Source organism: Cnephaeus nilssonii (assembly GCF_951640355.1).
Source record: "Cnephaeus nilssonii genome assembly, chromosome: 7".
In the NCBI taxonomy this organism is placed as follows: Eukaryota; Metazoa; Chordata; class Mammalia; order Chiroptera; family Vespertilionidae; genus Cnephaeus; species Cnephaeus nilssonii.
The window spans coordinates 60,018,580-60,042,729 of record NC_137078.1 but is presented as its reverse complement, the minus strand read 5'-3'; the positions used below and the strand labels follow the sequence as shown (position 1 = coordinate 60,042,729).

Genomic DNA, 24,150 nt, shown 5'->3' with positions numbered 1-24,150 from the left:
CTAATGGTTGAAATTTCTTATGAGAAATATATCTTAAATCTGTATTTCATAAGAAACATTCTGTTGGGCTGGTTATATATTTCTACAATGACATCACTTCTATAACTTCTTTTATCCTCACTCAATTGTTTTCTCCTGTATTTCCTTCAAGTTAACTGAATTTCATAAAGGCATACCAGTATTTCACACAGTGGTAGTTCCCTTCTATTAGATCTATTCCTCTTAAGAGACCACATTGCCCTGGCCAGTGTGGCTCAGTTGGTTGGGTGTCATCCCATGCATCAAAAGATTGCCAGTTCGATTACCAGTCAGGGCACATGCCCAGATTGTGGCTTCAATCCCTACTAGGAGGTGTGCAGGAGGCAGCCAATCAATGTTATGCTCTCACATCGATGTTTCTCTCTCTCCCTCTCCTTTTCTCTCTCTCTAAAAATCAATTAAAAAAACTTTTTAAAAAAAGTAACATTAAAGAAAAGTAACATACTTAAAGAGAGAGAGAACACTTATATACTTTTATCAGTTTATTTAGTCACAGATCTCAACTTGGGGACAAAACACGTCTTAGATTTTATTAACGAAATTGTGTTAAGATTTCAAGTAATAGTAAAAATAATGATGATAATAAATATAGTACAACAAAAACAATAATCTCCAACATTTCTGAGTATTTAGTATGTGCTAGACACTGGCTATCCACTTTATATGCAGTATGTCAATTTTTATCTCAATTTTGAGGTACCATTATTTCCTCCCTTATTTTAGGAAAAGGGAAAGTAACTTGCCCAAGTCACATTTGGAGACAATACTGTGGTGGAATTGGGGGTTAAATCCCAATATATTTGACACCTTAGTCCAAGTTCTTAATTAGGCTATATATTCCCCATAATCTTTATACTGGTATACAAGAACTAGAACATAAGTATATATACCATTTGACACTTCTCTTATGTTTTCCCTGAGAATTTTTGAGAATTTCCTTGAGTAATTACGTGGTACTTCTCTTCTTATGTTTTGTCGTTCTCTATCTTACAACTAAATTATGAATACAAATGATCTATTTTTGAATATAAACGGATCACTATTTTATAAAGATATCTTTTTAAAATGAAATACACATACAATATATGAGGTGGTTATAAAAATATCCAAACAGAAACTCAACATTTCTCTTTTTAAATAAAAACAATTTAAAATGCAATAATAAGAAATTATTAAAGCACATCGTATTTCCTATTATTTTAAAAAATGGACGTGGGAAAAGAAAAAATAAAAGTGAACAGCTAACAGCCAGCGAGGTACTGAAACTGGACAGCAGATTAACAGTCACCATGATTCATCAAGGGTTTGTGATTGGTTATTTTGCATGGTAAATACTTTACTAATAAGTGTTAGAGTTACCATTTACATACATACACAAACCCGAACACACATCCCCCAAAAGCTTCACCAACTCAAACAATTTATACCAAAACAAGGAGAGTAAGAAAAAATGAAACACAATGCAAATATGTAAGTGCAAAAGGCTTTTTCCTCTAAGTCAAAGAATCATTCTATAATGTATAAATCATCCTTATTGAATTTCAACCCAGTGAGAGTTCTTTGAGAGTACTAGGAAATTAGCTAGAGAACAGTTTTTTAGAAAAAAAAAAATAATGAAATTACTGAAGTTTTCTGAGTAAAAAAGAAAAATATTCACAAGATAGGAACTTACCACAATAGACAATAGTAAAAGTAGGGAGTAGGGTCAGCAACCAGGGGCAAGAGAGAAGAGAAAACAGAAGGCATTTTAATTAAGGAAATTTCAAAACAAATAAGCAGCAAATGGTAGCAAACACATTTTTTTTAAATGCAAGCATCCATTTAAGTTTTACAAGGAAAAAGCAAAAAACAAGCGTGCAACAATTTTAGAAGCTACAAAGCTAAAGGTCCAGTGAAAGGCAGTGACAAGATATAAACAAGAAAATAAAGTCTGTGTGACTTTTACCATGCAATAAACATGATGACAGAATGATATTAATGTCATAACCAGTGAAAATTATACCTTTCAGGGGTCGATTTAGCATCAAGCTGACTAGTAATAAACTGCTCAGAGGTTTCTATATATCTTTTATGCTTACTTTTCCGCTAATTCCATTTCACGATAGGAAATCCATAAGGAACGTTATCACTCATAGATAACCATGGCAAGTCTACATATGTCTTAATTAAGCCACAGAAATGAGGGATTCTATACTAAATATTGATAAGGTCATACACATTTCATCTGGAGAATTAAGGTAGGTGCAAAAGTACAAAAAAAAAAGTTGGGAACCAATTCAGAAATGGAAGAAAATACAGTAGTAACATTTATTGCTAAGGTTTTCTATTTGGGTCCCAAAACAAGGACTGCAATACCGAAACCAAACAGAAAGCCTAGCTGTTTAGTTAACATGAATGTGACTACGAAGTGAGAAGGCAAAGCAGACAACTTTGCAAATACACCTCGCTTTAAATAAATCTGATTTATTAATATTTTGCTTTACCTCATCAAAATAAATTAAAACGCATTTTATAGAATTCTTTCCTTTACATAAAAATTTAAAATAATGGCAATCAATTTCTTCCTGGCATTTTAAGATTTGATATAACTTTCATGAGCCTAACCACTTAATACATAAAAGGTTGCACACATCGTTTTCATTGAACATTAATGATCAAACACTGTCAGAATACGAGGTCAATTAAATTTCAAGTTCTCCCAATCTCTTTAATCCCTCCCCCCAACAAAATTGAATTTCTTTCTTCAGGAGTGCTTATACTCAAGGTGAAGTGACTCAAGATCAAATTAACACATTCTTTCATCAACTCTAAGATGCATAATTGTTTTTGCATACATTTTAATAACTCTGTAGTTGGCATTAATCTTTCACCTGATAAAATATTGTGGTTTAATGCACAGGTTTCTTTTTTCTTTCTTAAATGCATGTAAATTAATAGGATGTCTTACAATTGATGGCATCTTAGATCAGATGAAATACAGTATTTTCTATTTACACCTCTGAGCAATAACACATAAATCGACCTCTGTAAAATGAGGTGAAACAATATGGTTAAAAAAAGAAATCTGTGTGTAAATGTTGATGAAAGAAAATGCTTCAAGGGATAAAAACTAAAGTGATGACAAAGTGGCTCATTTACCAAAGAATCTCATTAGTGTAATATGGATTTCCATGCACTACCTACACCTCTTAATAATAAATTAAAAAAAACAACTTACAGTATTTTAACAAAATTTCTTTGGTTAATGAATTCAGTTGATAGCAGATAGCAACAGAATGCCCACAGCTAGCACATGTGGGCAAAGCATTGGCATAAGAAATCTGATCAAATCAATCTATTAGTGTCTTTAACTAACTAAAACATTACCTACCTCCCAGCCAGTACTCTGTATAATAAAAAGTAAAAAAGGGCAGGTCATAAAAAAATTGTTTAAAAAGAACAAAAAAAGGCCAAAGGAAGTTCAGTAGTATAAAGAAAGGCACCATATACCATAAATTCTTCTCCACTGATAGTACTAGGATATTTTTAAACACCACGTTCTTTCACTTTTAAGACCTCTGATAATTTTATAAATTGCTTGTTCAAAACCTAATAGCTAAAATTTTGCCTTTTAAAAACTTTAAAAGTGCAAGTACATATTTTGGGGGAAGAAAGCCTACTGCTTGTTCCATTTGTGTGTCTAAATTAGATCTCTAACTAAACTCAGCTGAACTACCTGGGGTAAATTGGAATAGAAATTGTAATTTTGCTCAAATGCCTTTGGTACACATGGATGAAAGTTTCTTGGAATCTACTAGCTCTAGATGTTCCAGACCTGACTTGTGTAATTTGCAGTTTACAGCTCTAGAAGCTGGAATAAGGCTCCTTTGACAGTATATGTATAATTGAGTATAAGCCCCCCCTCCCCCAAGTTATGGTCATGAATACTAGTAAATCTTTTGCAATTTCAATATTTTAGCAGACAACAATAAAATTTTGGCATAACAGTATAGCAGCTCTATTTTAAGACTGTTAAAGTTTTTAGATTATATCATTTCATCTAGGACAGCTTAGTCCATGGCAAGAAAGAAGAAGTCAAGCTGATAGACAATAAAGAAGTAGTACTGAATACAGAAGTGGATATTCAGATTCCACTTCCTTCTTAGATGATGGCAATAGCAGATAACAGCATGAGTAGCACAGGAAAGGAACAGTAAAGTGGAAGAGGAAAAGGCTCAATAGGGTATTACGGAGTATTTAAATGGAGCCAAGGATTTAGTTTTAGGGACAGCAATTGCTAATAGTCTAATTGTAAACTAAGTTTATTTTGATTTTAATTTTTGTGATATGTGGATTCCACGAACTATAAACAAGTATTGAAGTTATACTATTATTATTGAATACATGTAAGACAACCATTTTATTCATTATTTTCATACTAGAAATATATCAAAGAATGATTAAATGAAAACATCTAGGATAAAACAGTTAAGTCCAAATGAAATCACAAAATATTAGGGGTTTATTAAATTTTCTTATCATTTAATAAAAAATTAACTTAAAAAACTTTTTTTGGCAGTCTAGAAATAGAAATCAATTTAAAAATCAGATTCATAATTATAACTCACACTGTGAAACAGAAAATACCACACAATTTTAAAAAATTGGCAACTAGTCATCATTTAAAAAAGGGACCAAAAAGAAAAGCAACAAAGACAAGCTATGTGGGAAGCTTATGATGATCTTAATCTACTTTAGGTAAATTCATTTTTTTGTTAATGAGCCTTGCTTTGGTCCTGAACCATCATTTTGACACCATTCATTTGTAACCTGATTAAAATGGTCATTCCATGGGATACAGTTTGACATCAATTCAATGCAATACTAATGATTTTAGACAGTTTTCTTCATTTATACTGAAGCTAGAAATTGCAATCATTACCTGATGAACAATTTTGCTGAATGCTTCTTGAAGTTTACCATGAATTGTGGATAGTTTCTTTGCATCCCGATTAGCTTCATGAATAGGAATAAGTACTTTGTACACCTCATTAACTGCTTCATACATGCCAGCCTGTAAGAATAAGATATTGCTTTCTTTTACATTAACAAGAAAATAAATATTTACACTTTATGAATTCACAATATTTCTGCTACAACAATACCAACTGAAGCTTTTCCAATAGAACATAAAAACAAACAATACTAATTTTAATTTTACTAAACTTAATAGAAGAATTTTTCACAATGTATTATCTTCTCTAGACGGATATACATGCATATATATATGTGTGTGTGCATTTAACATACACATGCATATTTATATTTCTATATAATTTGAATTGGACATTCTGCTTCTATCTACCCAATAATTACTTTGCTAAGGTAAATATGTGTATGTGTGTGTACTTGTATATACAGATAAACTTTTGCAGAAACTAATTCTGAGCAGAGAGATAAAAGAAATCCAATTATTACAGTGGTCACAGATACATTATTATCAGATAACCTGTGGCCTCCAACGAAACTAAAATTATTTAACTTTTCCAAAATATTAAATTGGCACAGGAAATCGCCTATGGAAAAACAACTGATTTATAACAAAACATGCGAAAGTACTGAGTCATCAGATTTTATTCCACTAGTGGCTAGTTGGCCAGTGGTTGGCCACGGGTTACTCTGGTTATACTCAGTATGGGACAAAATGTGTTTGTACTACTCTTCCATTCTCTTGTCCTTAATCATGGGTTGGTAGCTATAGTGAAGGAAGAGAGAGGTTTTCCAAGAGCCAAAGAGTTCCCATTGCCTTACAAATCAGCAAACATATTTTCCCAAGGAAATAAACATATGGTTCTTATATTTTCTAGTCAGTTCACAGGAATATGTTTAAGCAGTCACATAGCTATAAGAGTGAAATATATTTAGTGTAACTAAAATGCCTCAGTAATTATTTTAATTAAGATTAAATAGATTAATTGAAAAAGAATGGAATTCATAATTACATGCTATTTATTGCAAAAGAAATTCTGTAATTAGGCCATTGTACCACAATCTGAATTCACTACTGTGATTATTAAAATTACAAACACACACACTCACACACACACACACACACACACTAATACACACAGTGTATATTTATCAAAATATTTCATTAATAGCAAAAAACATTTCCCCCCTGCTAGTTCAGATCAATTATATTGAAACTCATGGAGCAGAGATCCGAGGTTCTCAAAGACAAAAAATTTTAAAGTGGACCAACACCTAACATCCTTAGAGTCTAAGAATTATATTTATTTATTTAAATTCTTCTTCTTCTAAATCCTTACCCAAGGACATGCTTAGAGAGGAAGGAAGGGCGGGGGGGGGGGAGGAGGGGAGGAAGGTACGGCGGGGGGGGGGGGGTATGGAGGGGGAAGAGAGAGAGAGAGAGAGAGAGAGAGAGAGAGAGAGAGAGAGAGAGAGAGAGAGATATCAGTTGCCTTCCATATGAGTCCTGACCAGGGATCAAACCCGAAACACAAGTATATGCCCTGATTGAGAATCTAACCAGCAACCTTTCCATGCACGGGACAATGCTCCAACCAACTGAGCCACACTGGCTGGGCTAAGAATGATTATATTCAGACTACCTGGTTCTAAGTGCCAATACGATGCAGACGAGGATAGTGTTGCTCAGTGGTTCAGCACACATTATTACTAATCTGGAGCCACATTATATATATTAACTCATTTAATACTGACAACATTCCTATGAGGTAGGTACTACTATTAGAAGCATTCAATGGGTAAGAAATGTAAAGCACTGATAGGTTGAATAATTAGTGCCTAAAGTGATTTAACTACTAAGGAGGCAGACCCAGGACTTGAATTCTGGCTGTTTGCCTTCTAAATCTATACCCTTAACCAATATATTGCAAGGTAGGGGTAAGGTCAAGAGAGGAAATAACCAATTCCTAATCGTGGTACAATGGGGAAGTTGGGGCAGCATTGCGTATTACCTCAAGCTACCATCTTACGCTAACATGTACCTCACTGCCTCCTAAACCTTGGTGCTGGGACACTAAACACTCAGCAGAAAAGACACAGAAAGTAGGTGACCCTATAACCACGGTTAAAGAAGGGGATTCAGCTAGCTATCTCTCCTTTCTCTGATAAACATCCCATCCTAGATCCACATGAATACTTAAATTTTTCACATACAGATGTGGAGGGACAGGATTGGGGTTAAAGCATGGTAGAGTAGGTCACACAGGGATCTAGAATGTAGTTCATGAAATTCCTGATATGTGAGCTCCAGGCCCCTAACACCTCCAGGCAACCAATGAGATGAGAAACCATAATCTTCCTGAGTACTCAACACACTCAAAAACAGTCTCCCTTTCATCTAATAAACAGGCCATGTCAGTCTATCCAAGCAGGAACTGAAATCATTTAGAGTCCTTGTTTTGTCCTGTTCTGTTTTTTTATAAAATTCTGTTCTGTTTGGTGGTGAAAGTTTTATAAACAACAACAAAAATCTGTTGTAGATTAAGGGTTGGTCCATAAACAAGCAAATAGAGAACACTGAAAGTGACAGATTATTAAGATTAAAAGGAGAGTAAGCAATAATAAATTGATGAAGAAGATTTATTCCTAGATAGTTCTTAAGGTACTCAGAGAAAAGTATTGTAAAGGAAAAGCAGGATCATAAGCAGAGACAATAAAATATACACATCACTAATAATCCAGAGGTATGTAACTGGGGAAAGAGAATGAGCACTAGTCATTTACCATAGAGAAAGAAGCAGCTGCTTGCTCCAGCAATCCCACAAGTCCTGACTCAGTGAAGTACTTTCCAGAGCAGATGCCTTCTTCATCAGGAGATACAACGTCATCTGAGACTGCAGACTCTTCTAAAACATTAGATGAAATATTCTAGGGAGAAAAAAAATCGAAAAGGTTTGTGAAATGGAATTAATTTCGTAGCATAAAAGATGTATATGAAGAAGTAATTTAAGATAAAATATAGTTATCAGCTTAGGTAAAAAAAAAAAGGGGGGTAGTCAGCCCGGCTAGTGTGGCTCAGTGGTTGAGCATTGATCTATGAACCAGGAGATTATGGTTGGATTCCTCGTCAGGGCACATGCCTGGGTTGTAGGCTTGATCCCCAGTAGAGGGGCAGGAAGGGTGCAAGAGGCAGCCAATCAATGATTCTCTCTCATCATTGATGTTTCTATCTCTCCCTCTTCTTCCCTCTCTGAAATCAATTAAAAAAAAGTTTTTTTTAAGGGTAGTCTATGCACAAATAAAAGACAAATCTCCAAAACCTTTTTGTAATTTTGGAGATGACAATAAAATGACAAGGTGACAAGAAAACTTTTCTATCAATAAAAAGTTGTGAGAAAGAAATTTTTTAAAAATCATAGGCTAAGGAAAATATTAATATGACACTATAGGCCCAGTGCACGAAATTCATGCACGGAGGGGGATTCCTCAGCCGGGCCTGCACCCTCTCCAATATGGGACCCCTCAGGGGATATCCGACTGATCGCTCCTATCTTGCCCCCGGCAGTCGAACATCCCTCTTGCAATCCAGGACGACTGGCTCCTAACCACTCGCCTGCCTGCCTGCCTGATCACCTTTAACCCCTCTGTCTGCTGGCCTGATCACTCCTATCTTGCCCCCCTGCTGGCCTGATCACCCTTACCTTGCCCCCCTGTGGCCTAATTGTCCCTACCTTGCCCCCCTGCCAGCCTAATCGCCCCTACCTTGCCCCCCTGCCTGCCTGATCACCCCTAACCTCTCTGCCTGCCTGCCTGAACACCCCTAACTGCCTCTGCCTGCCTGCCTGATTGCCTCTTAACTGCCCTCCCCTGCCGGCCTGATCTCACCCCTAACTGCTCTCCCCTGCTGGTCTGATCACCCCTAACTGCCTCTGCCTCGGCCCCCACCACTGTGGCTTTGTCCGGAAGGAATTCGGATGTCTGGAAGATGGCCGGTCAACCAGGTCTAATTAGCATATTACACTTTTATTAGTATAAATAGATTATATATGATAGGGTTGCTTAAATGGGGGGGGGGGGGGACTTTTTTTCAGCAGGAGGAGATGCTCTTGACAGACAAAAACACATACATAATCTCTATATCTGGACTGATAGCCAGCCATATGCACTATACTGCCAAATCAGTCATTAAAAAATTGAATCACTTTCTTACACCTTACACCAAACAGCTGTTGCCCTTAAAACTCTTCCTGAGCCCCCACCTTAGATTCTGCCTTTGCAGGTCACCCAGAGTAGGTTCTGATTAGTCGGTTCCTATGCCAGTCAGCATCAAAAGCTCCACCTCCTAGGCAGCCATTGGCTCCTTGCAATTCACCCAGATTTGGTTCTGATTGGTTGGTTTCTATGCCAGTCAGGATCTCCAGGCCTATTTCCGGGCCTGATTATAGAGGCGGGGCTGATCAGCAGCTGCCCCAGGCTGCTGGCGAGTGGGATGAACTGCTGACCTCTGGGAGAGAGAGAGCAGCTTGGCTGCTGGTGAGGCCTGGAGAGAGAAGCAGGGTCTGATCACCCTGCTTCTCTCTCCGGGCCTCGCCAGCAGCCACTCCCACTGTTGCTCAGCCCCGCCACTCTCTCTCTTCGAGAGGTCAGCAGTTCAGCCCATTCACCTGCTGCACGCGCAGCCTGGAGTACGGTCAAGTCTTCGGTCGTTTCGGATGTTACGACCCTGGCTCTTTATATATATAGATATAGATAGGACATCCAAGAAGATTTAAAAAGTATTTAATTTAATTGATCTTGTCAAAATTCCCTATGAGGGAAATTAAGGTACAAAAAAATGGTCTCTTTGATTTGCCCAACACAGAGTTAATAAAAAAACTCAGGTATAATAAAAAAAACCAACCCTTTACTCCCTAAGATTGGGATCAATCATTAGTTCTAAAAAAGAAATGATGCATAAATACCTTAAATATTTTATTGTGATGTAAACACTTACAGGAGATACACACTCATTTGTCAATTTTTTCAGGCAGGTTTAAGACCTGTTCTTTGAGTATGGGCCTCCAGATAAGAGTTCCATGTACTTTCTCTTGACTAAATACCCATAATGCAACCATTATTTGCTATTTTCAGTTTTGGTTTCTATAGAGTAAAGATTTGAATTTAAAAAGTTTATAGAATTATCCTAGATTTTTAGCAGCTTTTCCTGCAATCTTTTATATCTATCTGATCCAAAATTAACTCAACAACTGTTCCAGAGACTCACTTTTATCAAGTCTTTGTAAATCATTCAACCTAGTTTTCAAAGAAACAATAACTCACTTTCTTTTTGCATTTGGATTTCATCAGAGTATATAATATTTAATCCAAATTAGAAATTTTCCAAACCTGGCATAACAGGTTTTTAAGAAAAGCAACACATAACTGACTCTTTGTAAGCAAAGAATTCAACTAGTGAATCAGAGGTATGTAAACCTAGTAAACTACCACTTATGAGTCAGGTATTAGCATATTTTATACAGAGGATGGAGAATGTTGGTTTATCTGATGTGTTAAGTAAAAGCCAAGTAAGAGTTTCTACTGAATTTTGATTCTCAGTATTTTGAGTGTATTCCATAGATGACATAAAAGTCCCATAGTACTTTAGGCAAAGAGAAAAAACATACACGGCACTGGTAATTCAGAGGTAAGACCATGTGGATAGAATTAGCAAGAAGTACTCTTAAAAAATACATTAATGACAGTGATACTGAAATGTTACTCCATCTTATAAAGCATACCTTCCATCTTTATGCTTTCCTTACCAGTTGAATTAATCTAAACACCAGGGAGAAAAATTAAAACCAAAAAAGGGAATACCTCGATTTAATGTAAGTCTGGCAGATTCCTACCTGAAATGTTACACACCCCACAGGGAGATATTTGCGGTCCTCCAGCATGCTCAAATATTCCGCAACCAGTGCTGCTGAGTGGACCAGGCACTGCGCAGCCTCAGCGTGATTGCTGCGCTCCGAGTGCTTGCCAGCCATGTTCTGCAACCAGGTCAGACGCAGATCCGGAGAGGTCTGGTAGCCCTTGGCAATTCTAAATAGAACAGAAATTCTTCCCAATTAGCAGTTGCTTCCTTAGCTGAAAGGGAGCTTAGATTGCTTTTTACGAGTAGTGTTTACCTACAAAGGTTTCTGTTATCTAACACAACCAATTAAGACAAGTTTTTTAGGGGTATGGAAATGTCTTTGTGTATGCTTAGAGAAAGTGGGCCCATGGAATGGCAACATCAGGTTTTTTTTGAGGGGGGAGAAGGAAATACTAAAAATAGTCATGCCATATTAAAATCTGGCTATTAAAGAAAACAATAAGGGAAAAACTATGAGAATTGATGTGTTTATTATGGAAAAACATAAAGACGTTTTATATTCAAGAAAAAAAAGACTTATAAATATATTTGTCTTATTTGTGCCCTTTAAAGAACTCCAAAACTGAAAAGAGAGGGTCATGTGGCGAAGAAAGCCTCAAGTTTTACTTACATCTTTCTACATATAATAGGAATTACGAAATTCTCAAAATGTGCCCCTAGACATATTCGATAGCATAACTATAGGAAAATGGTTATGATAAATATCACTAAAGGACTGATTTTTACATTTAAAATATGGGTTCTTGAGCCTTCTTAGGAAGTCTAGGGTCCAGGATGCCAAGGTGTTAATGTGTTCTGATTATTTTTTAAAACCTTCTTGTTCTTAAAAGAAGGAGTACACAAGAGATGTGAAAAAGCAGCCTAAAGAAAAGTGCATTTTGACTTTTCAATCTACCATTAGGAAATGACTTAATATTTGTGTGTTTATTTTTTTATCTAATATTTCCTGTGTCTTACTAATTTAAGCCCTTTATATAAGCTATTATAAGTGAATCAAACAAATGGTACCTGTACATTAGATCAATCAACATTTCAGGATCCTCCTGGTGTTCCTTCATTTTAACAGTATCAGAAAGGATCATATGAAGATTGAAAACCAAATCTTGAACCTGCAGCAGAGAATTATATGAAAAACATTCTTCAATTGCCATTCATTCACAATTACTAAATTAGTTTAGAAGGTATTTCCGAAGAGTATCGGAAGATTTCAAAACAAATAATTGATATAGTTAAGAGTGGGATTGCTGGAGTATTGTGGGTTAAGGGTACTAAACTTTCTACAAATTCCTCAGCAGACTGTTTTTTGTTTTTCAGTTCTCTCACCTGGAAACAAGTAGAATTATAAGTAGAAATAAAATATAGGGATAGAATAGATATAAAAAAGAATACAAAATATAATTCTCTCCTATGTTTCTGATTCTCCCAAAAGGTAGTTTGTAGAAAACTCTAGTTCTTAAGGCAAATTACTATTTCAGTAATAAGTGGAAATAACGTTTCATCATAAAACTTTTTGGTTGCCTGTCTACAGTTCTTTTTGTGACAAATACACAGAATTAAACCCTTCTTTTTTTAATCTAAGAAGGAAAAGTAGCTTATTGAAATAAAAAAATTCATCCCTATCTATGGCATATGATATGTGGATTGAAAGAAAAATACAGGCTCCTCCAGTAAAAAACAAAGATTGATTTAACAATTTGGAAAAGTGCCTATTTTACAATCCTATTTCAATTAATGATCTAGAAAGTGGCATTTCTGACCTGATCAGGAAAGGTTGTTTCTCTCAATTCCAGATCTTCTTCAGCATAGGTCAATATAGTCTTCAGAGAACGTCTTAAGAATTCTTCATTAAAATTCTGAGATGTACCCACCAAGGAAGATAGTGACATGGTTACCTGCATTTTAACCCTGGCAAAGTTCTGTAACAGAGAAATTATCAGGTTACCATTTAATATAGGAGAGCTTAAAGGAACAGTCCAAAAGAAAAGGTTAGTTAGTGAAAGAAATACCACTCTAAGCAAAATACTTTTAAAAAGTAATGAGATATGCATATTGAAATCTTATTTTAAAAAGAACATAAAACAGAACAGGGTCTTAAAAAGTGCCATGTGTTAGTTAAATTAGAAGTTGTGCCTAGACTTAACATTGATCTATTATGAAATACTAGAGGCCCGGTGCATGAATTTGTGCAGAGGTGGGGCCCCTCTGGGTGGCCTGCGGGGATCGGGCTGAAAGTCACAGTCCAATGCCGCCTGCAGCTCCTACCTGCCGCTCCTGCTCACCCTGGCCCCACTGCACCTGCTGCAGGCTCATGCCCAATCAGTCCCAATCGGGAGTGGCTTGTGCTACTGCAGCAGCGCTTGCCAGCCAGCGGAGAGCCCTGCAGCTGGCACCCTCTTGAGGGGAGTGGCCTGTGGGATTGGGCTGAAACCGGCTCTCCGACATCCCCCGAGGGGTCCTGGATTGTGAGAGGGCGCAGGCCAGGCTGAGGGACCCTACTGGTGCATGATCGGGCCAGGGAGGGGCCATGGGAGGGCTCCAAGGCGTGTCCGGCCTCGTCTCACCCAGTCCCAATTGGGATCGGTCAGCTGGGGAGGGATGTGGGAGGTTGGCCAGCTGGGGAGGGACCGCGGGAGAGCTCCAGGATGTGTCCGGCCCATCTTGCTCAGTCCTGATAGGTCGAACCCCAGCAGCAAGCTAACCTACAAGTCAGAGTGTCTGCCCCCTGGTGGTCAGTGAACATCATAGTAACTGGTCAACTGCCCCCTGGTGGTCAGTGCACGTCATAGCAAGCAGTTGAGTGGCCTTAGCATATCATTAGCATATTACACTTTGATTGGTTGAACAGACAACCAGACACTTAGCATATTAGGCTTTTATTATATACAATGTTATTAATAATTAGAGGCCCGGCACATGAAATTCAGTCCCTTAGGCCTTGCCTGCGATCAGGGCCATCTTCCCCAGCTGCCCGCAGCTGGCCCCAACCCCTGCCACCACTCACCCCGAATCCCTGTTCGCCATTGGGTGATCAGTGCCTGACAGCCGGGGAAAGGGACCAGGAGGTTGGCTGTTCTCACCTGCTCACTGGCCCTGCCCCAGCTGCGGGTGGCCATCAGGCGATCGGAGCCTGCCAGCCGGGGAAAGGGACCAAGAGGTGGTCAGTGCACCTCATAGTGACTGGTCCAGCGGTCATTCTGGTTGTTCTGCTGTTAGGGTCAATTTGCATATTACCCTTTTATTATATAGGATAACACAATTTTTACAGACTAAAGAGCTTAACCAACCATCAGAAAATTATTATTTTTATTTGTTAATCCTCAACTGAGGATAGTTTTCCATTGACTTTTAGAGAGAGTGTAAGGGATCGGGGGAGAGAGAGAGAAACATCAATGTGAGAGAAACACGTGGATTGGTTGCCTCCCACATATGCCCTGACTAGGGCAGGGGATCAAGCCTGCAACTGAGGTACGGGCCATTGACTGGAATTGAACCTGGGACCCTTAAGTGCAGAGGCTGGAGGCCAGCACTCTATCCACTGAACCAAACCGCCTAGGGCCATCACAAAATTCTTAAATGGTAGATATGGCCTTTAAACTCTGGCCCATTTCATTAAGTCCATTATTATGACATAAATAACACAAATCATTCATAAAGTAACTTAAAGGTAGAATCCTTAGAATAATGTCTATAAGAAAGTTTACATTATTCCATTTTTAGTGTAAATTCATTTGTTTCACCATTCCCCACTATGAAACTATTTTTAAGAAGTTATCAATAATAACATAGTAATTGTCAAATTGAAGGTATTTTTGTCAAAGTTCTATTTGACATCTTTGTATATGTAAATGTATTGATTATTTTTTCCTTTAAAATTTCCTAGCTTATCTTCAGTGGTACCACTTTAATCCTGATTTTCCTATTTTTTATCTACTCTTTTGGTACCAAAGATTCTGTCAAGAAACTTTTTAAAAAATATATATATATTTTTTATTGATTTCAGAGAGGAAGAGAGAGATAGAAGCATTAATGATGAGAAAGAATCATTGATCGGCTGCCTCCTGCATGCCCCCCACTGGGGATTGGCGGGGAATAGAACTGTGACCTTCTGGTTCCTAGGTCACCACTCAACCACTGAGCCACCCCAGCCTGGCAAGAAATCTTTTTACTTGTCATATTCTAAATAGTCTCATCCATTTCTTTGTTTTTGACTAGTATAGATACATGCCTATGTCTTTATAGCTCATATTTTTCTCTATAGAGTTCCAGGCTATTATATTTTACTAGATGGCTCTATTTGGATGTGTCTCATGGGTACCGCAATTTTAACACTAAAACTTTCTCTTCCTATAGATTAAATGAATGGTGCTACTATTCATGTACTCATTCAGGCCAAAAATCTAGAAATCATTCTTCCCTTATTACTCATACTATAAATCCAATTCACAATTCCCTAATCTGTTCCAATCTGTTCTTTCTCCATTCCCAATGCCATTGCTTTAGTTTATATCCTTACCATTTCTTGCTTGAATTACTGTAATAACTTCCTAACTGATCTTTTTGCCTTTTCTCTTATCCCCCAAGTCTATCTTCTAAATAGCTTCAGAAATTTTTTTTGTCAAATGCAAATCTAAACATATCTCTTTTTAAAAAGCTCCAATTGCTGAGCATATCTTTAAGGATAAAACGCAGGTATCAACTCAGGAAATGTGTCAAACTATATGGTGGGAACTGAGAGTACAGTAACAAACAAAACAAATATCTGTCCTATGAAAGCTTAGCCTAGGCCAGTGATGGCGAACCTATGACACGCGTGTCAGCACTGACATGTGTAGCCATTTCTGATGACACGCGGTCGCTGAGGCGGCCACATGCCGAGGATGAAACATTTGCGAAATAATGTTTTTTCCTCAAAGTGACACACTACCCGAGTTATGCTCAGTTTTTTGGCGAAGTTTGACACACCAAGCTCAAAAGGTTGCACAACACTGGTCTAGGCCTTTTCAATGACAACTTTATCTTTTATTACTCTCTCTTCCAGTCATAATCATTAAGCATTGCTAAAAAGTATCTTTTTCTCTTTCCCTGTCTCCTTCTATTGTCTACAGGCCTTTCTAATTATTTATAAAGCTCTATTCACCTACTTATCCTAAGGTACAGATGTCAGAAATAATGGGAAAAAATATTTAAAATTCTTTTAAATAAAAGACTCATTTTGAAGTGATAAAACTATCTGTCCTGAAAAGTAAATGAGTAAAAATCTGTGAGGAGTGGATAGAAACAGATTGACCAGAAACTTAGAAAGTTAGACAAGATGTATGTATAAGAGCAACGTTCCATGAGAAATACATTCTTGAAGGAATTTCCTACAAACACCTGGGCCAAGAAAACCCAGCTTATTCTATATCTATATTAATAAAAGGGTTATATACAAATTGGTCACAATGCCCTCACAGTAACAACTGACCAGCAGGCTGCGTGGGGCAACCAGGCCAGCACAGGGGGCAGGAGGGGCGACCAGGCCGGCATAGGGCGTCAGTGAGGGGCAACCAGGCCAGCAGAGGGGGCAGTTGGGGGCGACCAGGCTGGCGGGGGGAGAGTTGGGGGTGATCAGGCTGTCAGGCAAAGGTTTCTAGGGGTGATCAGGCTGGCAGGGGAGGGAGTTAGGAGAAATCAGGCAGGCAGGCAGGTGAGCAGTTAGGAGCCAATGGTCCTGGATTGTGAGAGGGATGTCTGACTGTTGGTTTAGGCCCAATCCCTAGGATCGGGCCAAAACTGGCAGTCGCACACCCCCTGAGGGGTCCCGGATTGGAGAGGGTCCAGGCTGGGCTGAGGGCACCCCCCCCCCGTGCATGAATTTCATGCACCGGGCCTCTAGTTGAGTAATAAAATGGTAAAGAAGATCAGTGAAATTCACCAGATAAAGAACACTTATTACAAAAATGCTGTCATGAAACAGATGAAAATTCTAATGAAATATTTTGCTTTACATTATAAAAAAAATGTGTGAAGTCATTAACTTTAGAAAGAGAACAAAGGCAGAAATAAAATAATTTAAGGAAAGATAGCAAGAATAAGAAAGTGATGATGAAATAGGAGCTCGCATGTCAGTTGACACTACTTGAAAAATAAATAGAAACACAAAAGATAAAATTGGTAAAATAAAGATGTAAAGAACACATAAAAGTATGTATAGGAGAGAGAAAAGCATCCAAAATGAATAGAAATTTAAAAAGTGTTAAAAAAAAAAAAGGAGCCCAGCTGGCATGGCTCAATGGTTGAGCACTGACCTATGAACCAGGAGGTCACAATTCGATCCCTGGTCAGGGCACATGCCTGGGTTGTAGGCTCGATCTCCAGTATGGGGGGTGCAAGAGGCAGCTGATCAGTGGTTCTCATTATTGATGTTTCTATCTCTCTCCCCCACTCCCTTCCTCTATGAAATCAATAAAAATATATTTAAAAAAAATAAAGTGTTAAAAAAGGAAAGAGAAAATGATAGGTAAAAAGTAAAGCAAAATCAGATCAAACATATATATAACTGGTAGCAAGCAGAAAAATATCCAAACTCTGGAAAAAAACAAATATTCAGTTCTGCATTCAAGTAAACTTTTTGAACTAAGTGAATTAAAAGTAGACATTATGTGCCTGAGAAAATTAACAAAAATCAAGTCAACACTATGACATATTCTACAAAAGGGATTTAATTTCGAATATAAAGAAAAAGATCACTTGAACAGCTGAGAGGGAAATATTTATTTAAAGGGAAGAAAAAACCAGGCTATAATCAGATGGCTCTACAACAATATTTAATGCCAGAATAAAATGGTAATCAAGTAATTTTTTTATTCTATTAAGTATTCTTTATGTTGTAAGTTTTGCTTTCTTACCCTTTTTATTATTCAAAGTCTGAGGCAAAAATTTCATAACCATCCTTGTTGCCTTAAAAGTAGAAACAACTTTGGCCCTAGCCAGTTTGGCTCAGTATATAGAGCGTCGGCCTGTGGACTCAAGGATTCTGGGTTCGATTCTGGTCAAGGGCACAAGCCTGGGTTTTGGGCTCGGTCCCCAGTGAGGGGCGTGCGGGAGGCAGCCAATCAATGATTCCCTCTCATCACCGATGTTTCTCTCTCTCTCTCTTACTCTCCCTTCCTCTCTGAAATCAATAATATATATATATACAACTTTGAATAATCAAGAACTTGGGAAAGTTTCCCAAGAACTTTCTTGAGAAAATAGCTACAGAATAGTATTTAGCTGCTTGATATTCATTCAGATATGTTTGACATTTTTCCTTTTGGCACTTAACATAATTAATGGTAAGTTGAATAACTTTTTTGAATTCAATAGTAAAGTTTAAAAAATTTTCAAAGCCCAATTCACACACAGAAGCACTGAGGATCAAACATAAACAACATCCATAAAGAAGCCAATGAAAGGCAATAGTCACATATAGACCACCTCTTGCCACATGATGCGCATGATGTTAGGATCCCGCAACTGACTGAAAGTCCCTCCAAATCATAGCCATATATCCTCCATTGTTTTGCAGCACCAATTTTGCATATATTTTGTTCTTTATCTTCTATGAACGTAATGCCAGTGCTGGTCATGCAACACCAAATAAAACCCAATGAGAGAAATAAATACAATTGACCCTTGAACAACAAAGGTTTGAACTTATACATGGATTATTTTCAGTAAATACTGCGAATGTATTTTCTTTTCCTTGTTATTTAATAACATTTTCTTTTCCCTAGCTTACTTTATTATAAGAATACTAGGGGCCCAGTACAGGAAATTGCACGAGACCCAGAACTAGCGCACTGTGGGACACAGCGTCAAGTGCCGCCAGCGCTGCGGGACGCAGTGTCAAGGCACCTCCTGGTGACCGGTCTTTGGTCATTATGGCGTTACTACCACTGGGTTTTTATTATATAGACTAGAGGCCCAGTGCATGAAATCCTGAGGATTGGGCCTAAACTGGCAGTTGGATATCCCTCTCACAATCTGAGACCACTGGCTCCTAACTGCTCACCTGCCTGCCTGCCTGATTGCCCCTAACTGCCTCTGCCCGCCAACCTGATCACCCCTAACCACCTCTGCCTGCTGGCCTGGTCGCCCCTAACTGCCCCCGCCCCTGCCGGCCTGGTTGTCCCCAACTGTCCCCCCCAGCCAGTCTGATCACCCCTTACTGCCCCCCCTGTGGCCTGGTTGCTCCCAACTGCCCCCCTCTGCCAGCCTGGTCGCCCCTAACTGCCCCCCTGACATCCTGGTCACCCCTTACTGCCCCCCCGCTGGCCTGGTTGCCCACAACTGCCCCCCCCACCAGCCTGATCGCCCCAACTGCCCCCCTGCCAGCCTGGTCGCCCCACACAGCCTGCTGTTCACTTGTTTGGTCATCCCTCACTAACCCCTCTGCTGGCCTGATTGCCCCATGCAGCCTGCTGTTTGGTTGTTACTGTGATGGCGTCCCGGACAATTTGCATATTCTTCTATTATTAGTATAGATAGCATACATAACATACAAAATATGTGTTAATAAACTGTTTATGTTACTGGTAAGGCTTCCATTTAACAGTAGGCTGTAGTAGTTAAGTTTTGGGAGGAGTTAAAGTTATACATGAATTTTTGAATGTGCAGGGATCAGTGCCCCTAACATCTATGATGTTCAAGTGTCAACTGTACTACAGGGTGAAATGCTAATGGTAGGGTTGTGCTTTGTAAGGCTACCAACCATTGTGATAGCTAAGAGGTTTTTTTTCTTTCCCAAGAACCTATTTTTACTTGCTTGGTGGCAGTATTGCCCCCACTAAGGATGCATAATCTAACGAAATAGATGACTAAAGATATTGTATAATTAGATAAAGGTAATCATTAGAGCAATATAAACTTTCCTGAATATAATAAACATTACACCCAAAACATAAAGTGAACTAAGCAGATGTTGCAAGGTAAAAACAACCAACAAATTTTTTTAAAGGAGAGGAAGGGGAGGCATAATAAAATAATACAACAGAATTCAAAGACATATCCTAATTTATAAAAAACCAGTGTCCATAACGACCGACCCAAGGCTCGATTGAACACCAGAAGTCAGTCCTGCAGTCAGGGCTGGGTTGCTGTGGCGACCCAGCTCTGACTGCCACCAGTGCGGGTGTGGTGACCCAGCACTGACTGCTGAGGGGGCTGCGGAGAGAGGCCCGAAGAGAGAGGCAGGGTCTGATCTGCAGCCTTTGTGGCAGCTGTTGATCAGCCGTTGCCTCTCTCTTTCTCTCCAGGCTTCACCAGCAGCCGCACCTCTGTTCCTCTCCAGGCCTCGCCAGCAGCCGTGGGGGCTGCTGATCAGCCCCACTTCTTTGATCAGGCCCGGAGATGCTGACTAGCATAAAAACAGACCAATCGAACCAAATCTGGGTGAACTGTGAGGAGCCAGTGGCTGCCTAGGAGGTGGAGCTTTTGATGCTGACTGGAATAGAAACCTACCAATCAGAACCAAATTGGCCAGCAGGGAGGGCAGTTGGGGGCGAGATCAGGCCAGCAGGGGAGGGCAGTTAGGGGTGATCATGCAGGCAGAGGCAGTTAGAGGCAACCAGGCTGGCAGGGGAGAGCAGTTGGGGGCGAGATCAGGCCAGAAGGGGAGGGCAGTTGGGGGCAACCAGGCTGGCAGGGGAGGGCAGTTGGGGGGTGAGATCAGGCCGGCAAGGGAGGGCCATTGGGAGCGAGATCAGGCTGGCAGGGGAGGACAGTTGGGGGCAAACAGGCCAGCAGGGGAGGGCAGTTGGGGATGAGATCATGCCAGCAGGGGAAGGCAGATAGGGGTGATCAGGCAGGCAGGCAGGTGAGCGGTTAGGAGCCAGCAGTTTGAGATTGTGAGAGGATGTTCGACTGCCGGTTTAGGCCCCATCCCACAGGGGGTCACCGAATGGAGAGGGTTCAGGCTGGGCTGAGGGAACCCCCCCTCTCTCCGTGTACAAATTTCATGCACTTGGCCACTAGCTTGTTATAATAGCAAATATGAAAAAATTTACTTCAATTTACAGAGTGAATTACATAGCAAAACTCTATCTTGTATATGAGAGGCACACCTAAAATAAATTGATTCTTAAAAGTAAAAATAAAGAAAAAGACAAAGGTAACTGAAGAACACGTAAGTATAGGGAAGAGAAAAGCACACAAAATGAAGAGTAGGGTTCAAATTAAAAAGAAAGCGGAGGTATTTTAATACCATACAAGGTAGAATTTAGACCAAAATAAATTTAAAATAAAGCCTATTCATGCCCTTTTCAATTCTAAAGGGAATAATAATTCATAAAAAGGATGTAATAGTTATGAATATCAATTCACCCAATAAGAGCTAAAGGAAAAAAATATACAATTTGTAGGCTTAAAATCATTTCTGTCAGTCCAGCAAATGGACCAAAAATAAACAAGGATATAGAAAAACAGAATAATGTAATTAATAAGGTATTTTTGTTTGTTTAACTCAATGCTCTAAAAATAATACCCCTTCTTTTTAAATGCTTGAGTAACATTTACAAAAACATTGCATATATGAACACACAAACGCACACAGTACGAAAGAGATATATACTGTATGATCACACTGCAATAAAACTAACATCAAAACTTAAACATGCCTGACCAGTGTGGCTCAGTGTATTGAGCATTGTCCTATGCACCAAGAGGTTGCTGGTTCGATTCTGGTCAGGGCACATGCCCAGGTTGCAGGCTCAATCCCCAGTAGGGAGCATGCAGAAGGCAGCCGATCCATGTTTCTATCTCTTTCCCTTTCTCTCTCTCTAAAACCAATAAATACATTATTTAAAACAACAACAAAAACAAACAAACCAAGAACTTTAAAACAAGCCCTACCTAGGTAGCTTAGCTGGTTACATCATCGTCAAAAAATGCCTAGGTTGTAGGTTTGATCCCAGGTCAGGACACATATGAGAATCAACCAATGAATGTATGAATAACATTGACGTTTCTCTCTCTCTCTCTCCTCTCTCCTCTCTCTCTCTCTCTCTCTCTCTCTCTCTCTCTCTCTCTCTCCCTCCCTCCCTCCCTCCCTCCCTCCCCTCTCTTTCTCTCTTTAAAATCAATATTTAAAAAAAAAATTTAAGAACTTTAAAACAAAAAGGACTATCAACTGTTTGGGTTAAAAGAAAATACTACATATCAGACCCAATAAGGTATCAAAAACAGTACTCAAAGAAAAATTCTAAAATTTAATTTTTAAATACTTACCTGAGTGAATTAAACATCTGACTAAAAAAAACAAAACAAAACAAAACAAAAACCACACACACAAAAAAACACTAAAATAAAAAATATAACACATGAATGTATTATCAAATAAATACTTAAATGAAAAAATGGAATTCCTCAAAGTCTGGCATATAATCATAAAATATCAAGCCAAAATATTTAAACCTTTGATTTTCTTTATTATTACTTTCATTTTACTGAATGGTAACAATTAAAATTTATAACAGCTCAACATAGATTTATGTTCTAAGTCAGGGGTCCTCAAACTTTTTAAACAGGGGGCCAGTTCACTGTCCCTCAGACCGTTGGAGGGCCGGACTATAGTTTAAAAAAAAACCTATGAACAAATTCCTATGCACACTGCTAAGTCGGCTGCTAAGCAGGACAGGCAGCGGCGGCAAAAACACCCGGCGGGCCGGATAAATGTCCTCGGCGGGCCGCATGTGGCCCGCGGGCCGTAGTTTGAGGACCCCTGTTCTAAGTTTACTACTGTATGTTACTTTTTTAAAATATATTTTTATTGATTTCAGAGAGGAAGGAAGAAGGAGAGAGAGATAGAAACATCTATGATGAGAGAGAATCATGGATCGGCTGCCTCCTGCAAGTCCCCCACTGGAGATCTAGCCCACAACCCGGGCATGTGCTCTTGACTGGAATCGAACCTGTGACCTTTCAGTTTGCAGGCTGACACTCTATCCACTGAGCCAAACCAGCTAAATGCTGTATGTTATTTTTAATACAGAAAACAAAATGAAAGATTTGAGTTTTTATAAGATATCCATAGAATGGGAAATATCAAGATAGTGTAGGATTAGGCTCAAAATACGTAAAATAATTCCATGCTTCCCCCTAAATCCATTTAATAGACAGCTGCAGGAGTTATATTTCATTATGAATCCAGAGACAAAATACTTACATTCCCTATTTCAAAGTTTTGTCTCATCAGTAGGTAAAGGGAGGCACTAGCATGTGACCGTATTGTACTGATGCTACTGCTACAGTGTCGGAGAAGCCGGAGGCATAAATCAGCACACTGTTCTGTCTCTTCTTCAAACAGGAGTTCAGGGAACTGTAAAAAACAACAGCAACATTGAAGTTATGTAGCCTGAACTAGAGATTTGTTAGTATAGCCAAGAATCAAAAGAATGGTGAAGGGACAATATTTGCTAATCTATATATATAAAGGCTCATATGCAAAGTGTCCCCTCAGGAGTTCGACTGACCGGCAGTTCGATTGCTCGCTATGATGTATGCTGACCACCAGGGGGTGGCGTGGAACGAAGGAAGGCCCCAGCTGGCAGCTAGGGAAGGGAGGCCCCGGCCAGTAGGACCCTGCCCGTGCGTGAATTTCATGCACTGGGCCTCTAGTGGTTAATAATGTGGACTAGATTCAGACAGATTGGGTTTGAATACTAACTATGGCACTTACTAGCTAGTAGCAGTGTGACCTTGGACAAGTTTTCTCATCCATAAAATGAGCCTAATAATATTATCTACATGGGGTTGTATGACTATCTTATATTAGATAATGTCCATAAAACACTTGGTATAGTAACCAACATGTAATAATTCTGTAATATGTTTTTATTATTACAAAAGAGTATTGTAAGTTATTTTCACTGGTTAAGTTTCGTCAATAGCTCTGTATTCCATCTTATAAGATGTATAAGATGAAATAGCTACCTTTGAATATGATCTCACTTATTTGTGGAATCTAATGAACAAAAGGAATTGACCAACAAGATAAGACCTAAGCATGGAGGAACAGACTCACATACCACAATGTGGGGTTGAGGGGACGAGAAGAGATAAACCAAAGAACGTATATACTTATATGCATAGCCCATGGGTATGGGCAATAGGATAGTGAAGATCTGGTAGTGTTAGGGAGGAGCTGAGAGGAGGGAAGTAAGGATGGGGCGAATTCGAGATATCTGTAATACTATAAAAAAAGAAAAAGA

General features: G+C 38.9%; 1 protein-coding gene across 1 annotated transcript in view; it reads right to left on the bottom strand.

Annotated features, from left to right (window-relative positions):
• The window catches only part of DOCK7 (dedicator of cytokinesis 7), a 184,322-nt gene that overhangs the window by 12,849 nt on the left and 147,323 nt on the right, over positions 1–24,150 (bottom strand). The window contains exons 37-42 of the mRNA XM_079777830.1: positions 23,106–23,258; positions 12,679–12,837; positions 11,930–12,030; positions 10,896–11,088; positions 7,792–7,935; positions 4,961–5,092 (exon numbers count right to left, since the gene is read on the bottom strand). Of these exons, the coding sequence (XP_079633956.1) occupies positions 4,961–5,092; positions 7,792–7,935; positions 10,896–11,088; positions 11,930–12,030; positions 12,679–12,837; positions 23,106–23,258 (882 nt within the window). The remainder of the gene's footprint in view (positions 1–4,960; positions 5,093–7,791; positions 7,936–10,895; positions 11,089–11,929; positions 12,031–12,678; positions 12,838–23,105; positions 23,259–24,150) is intronic.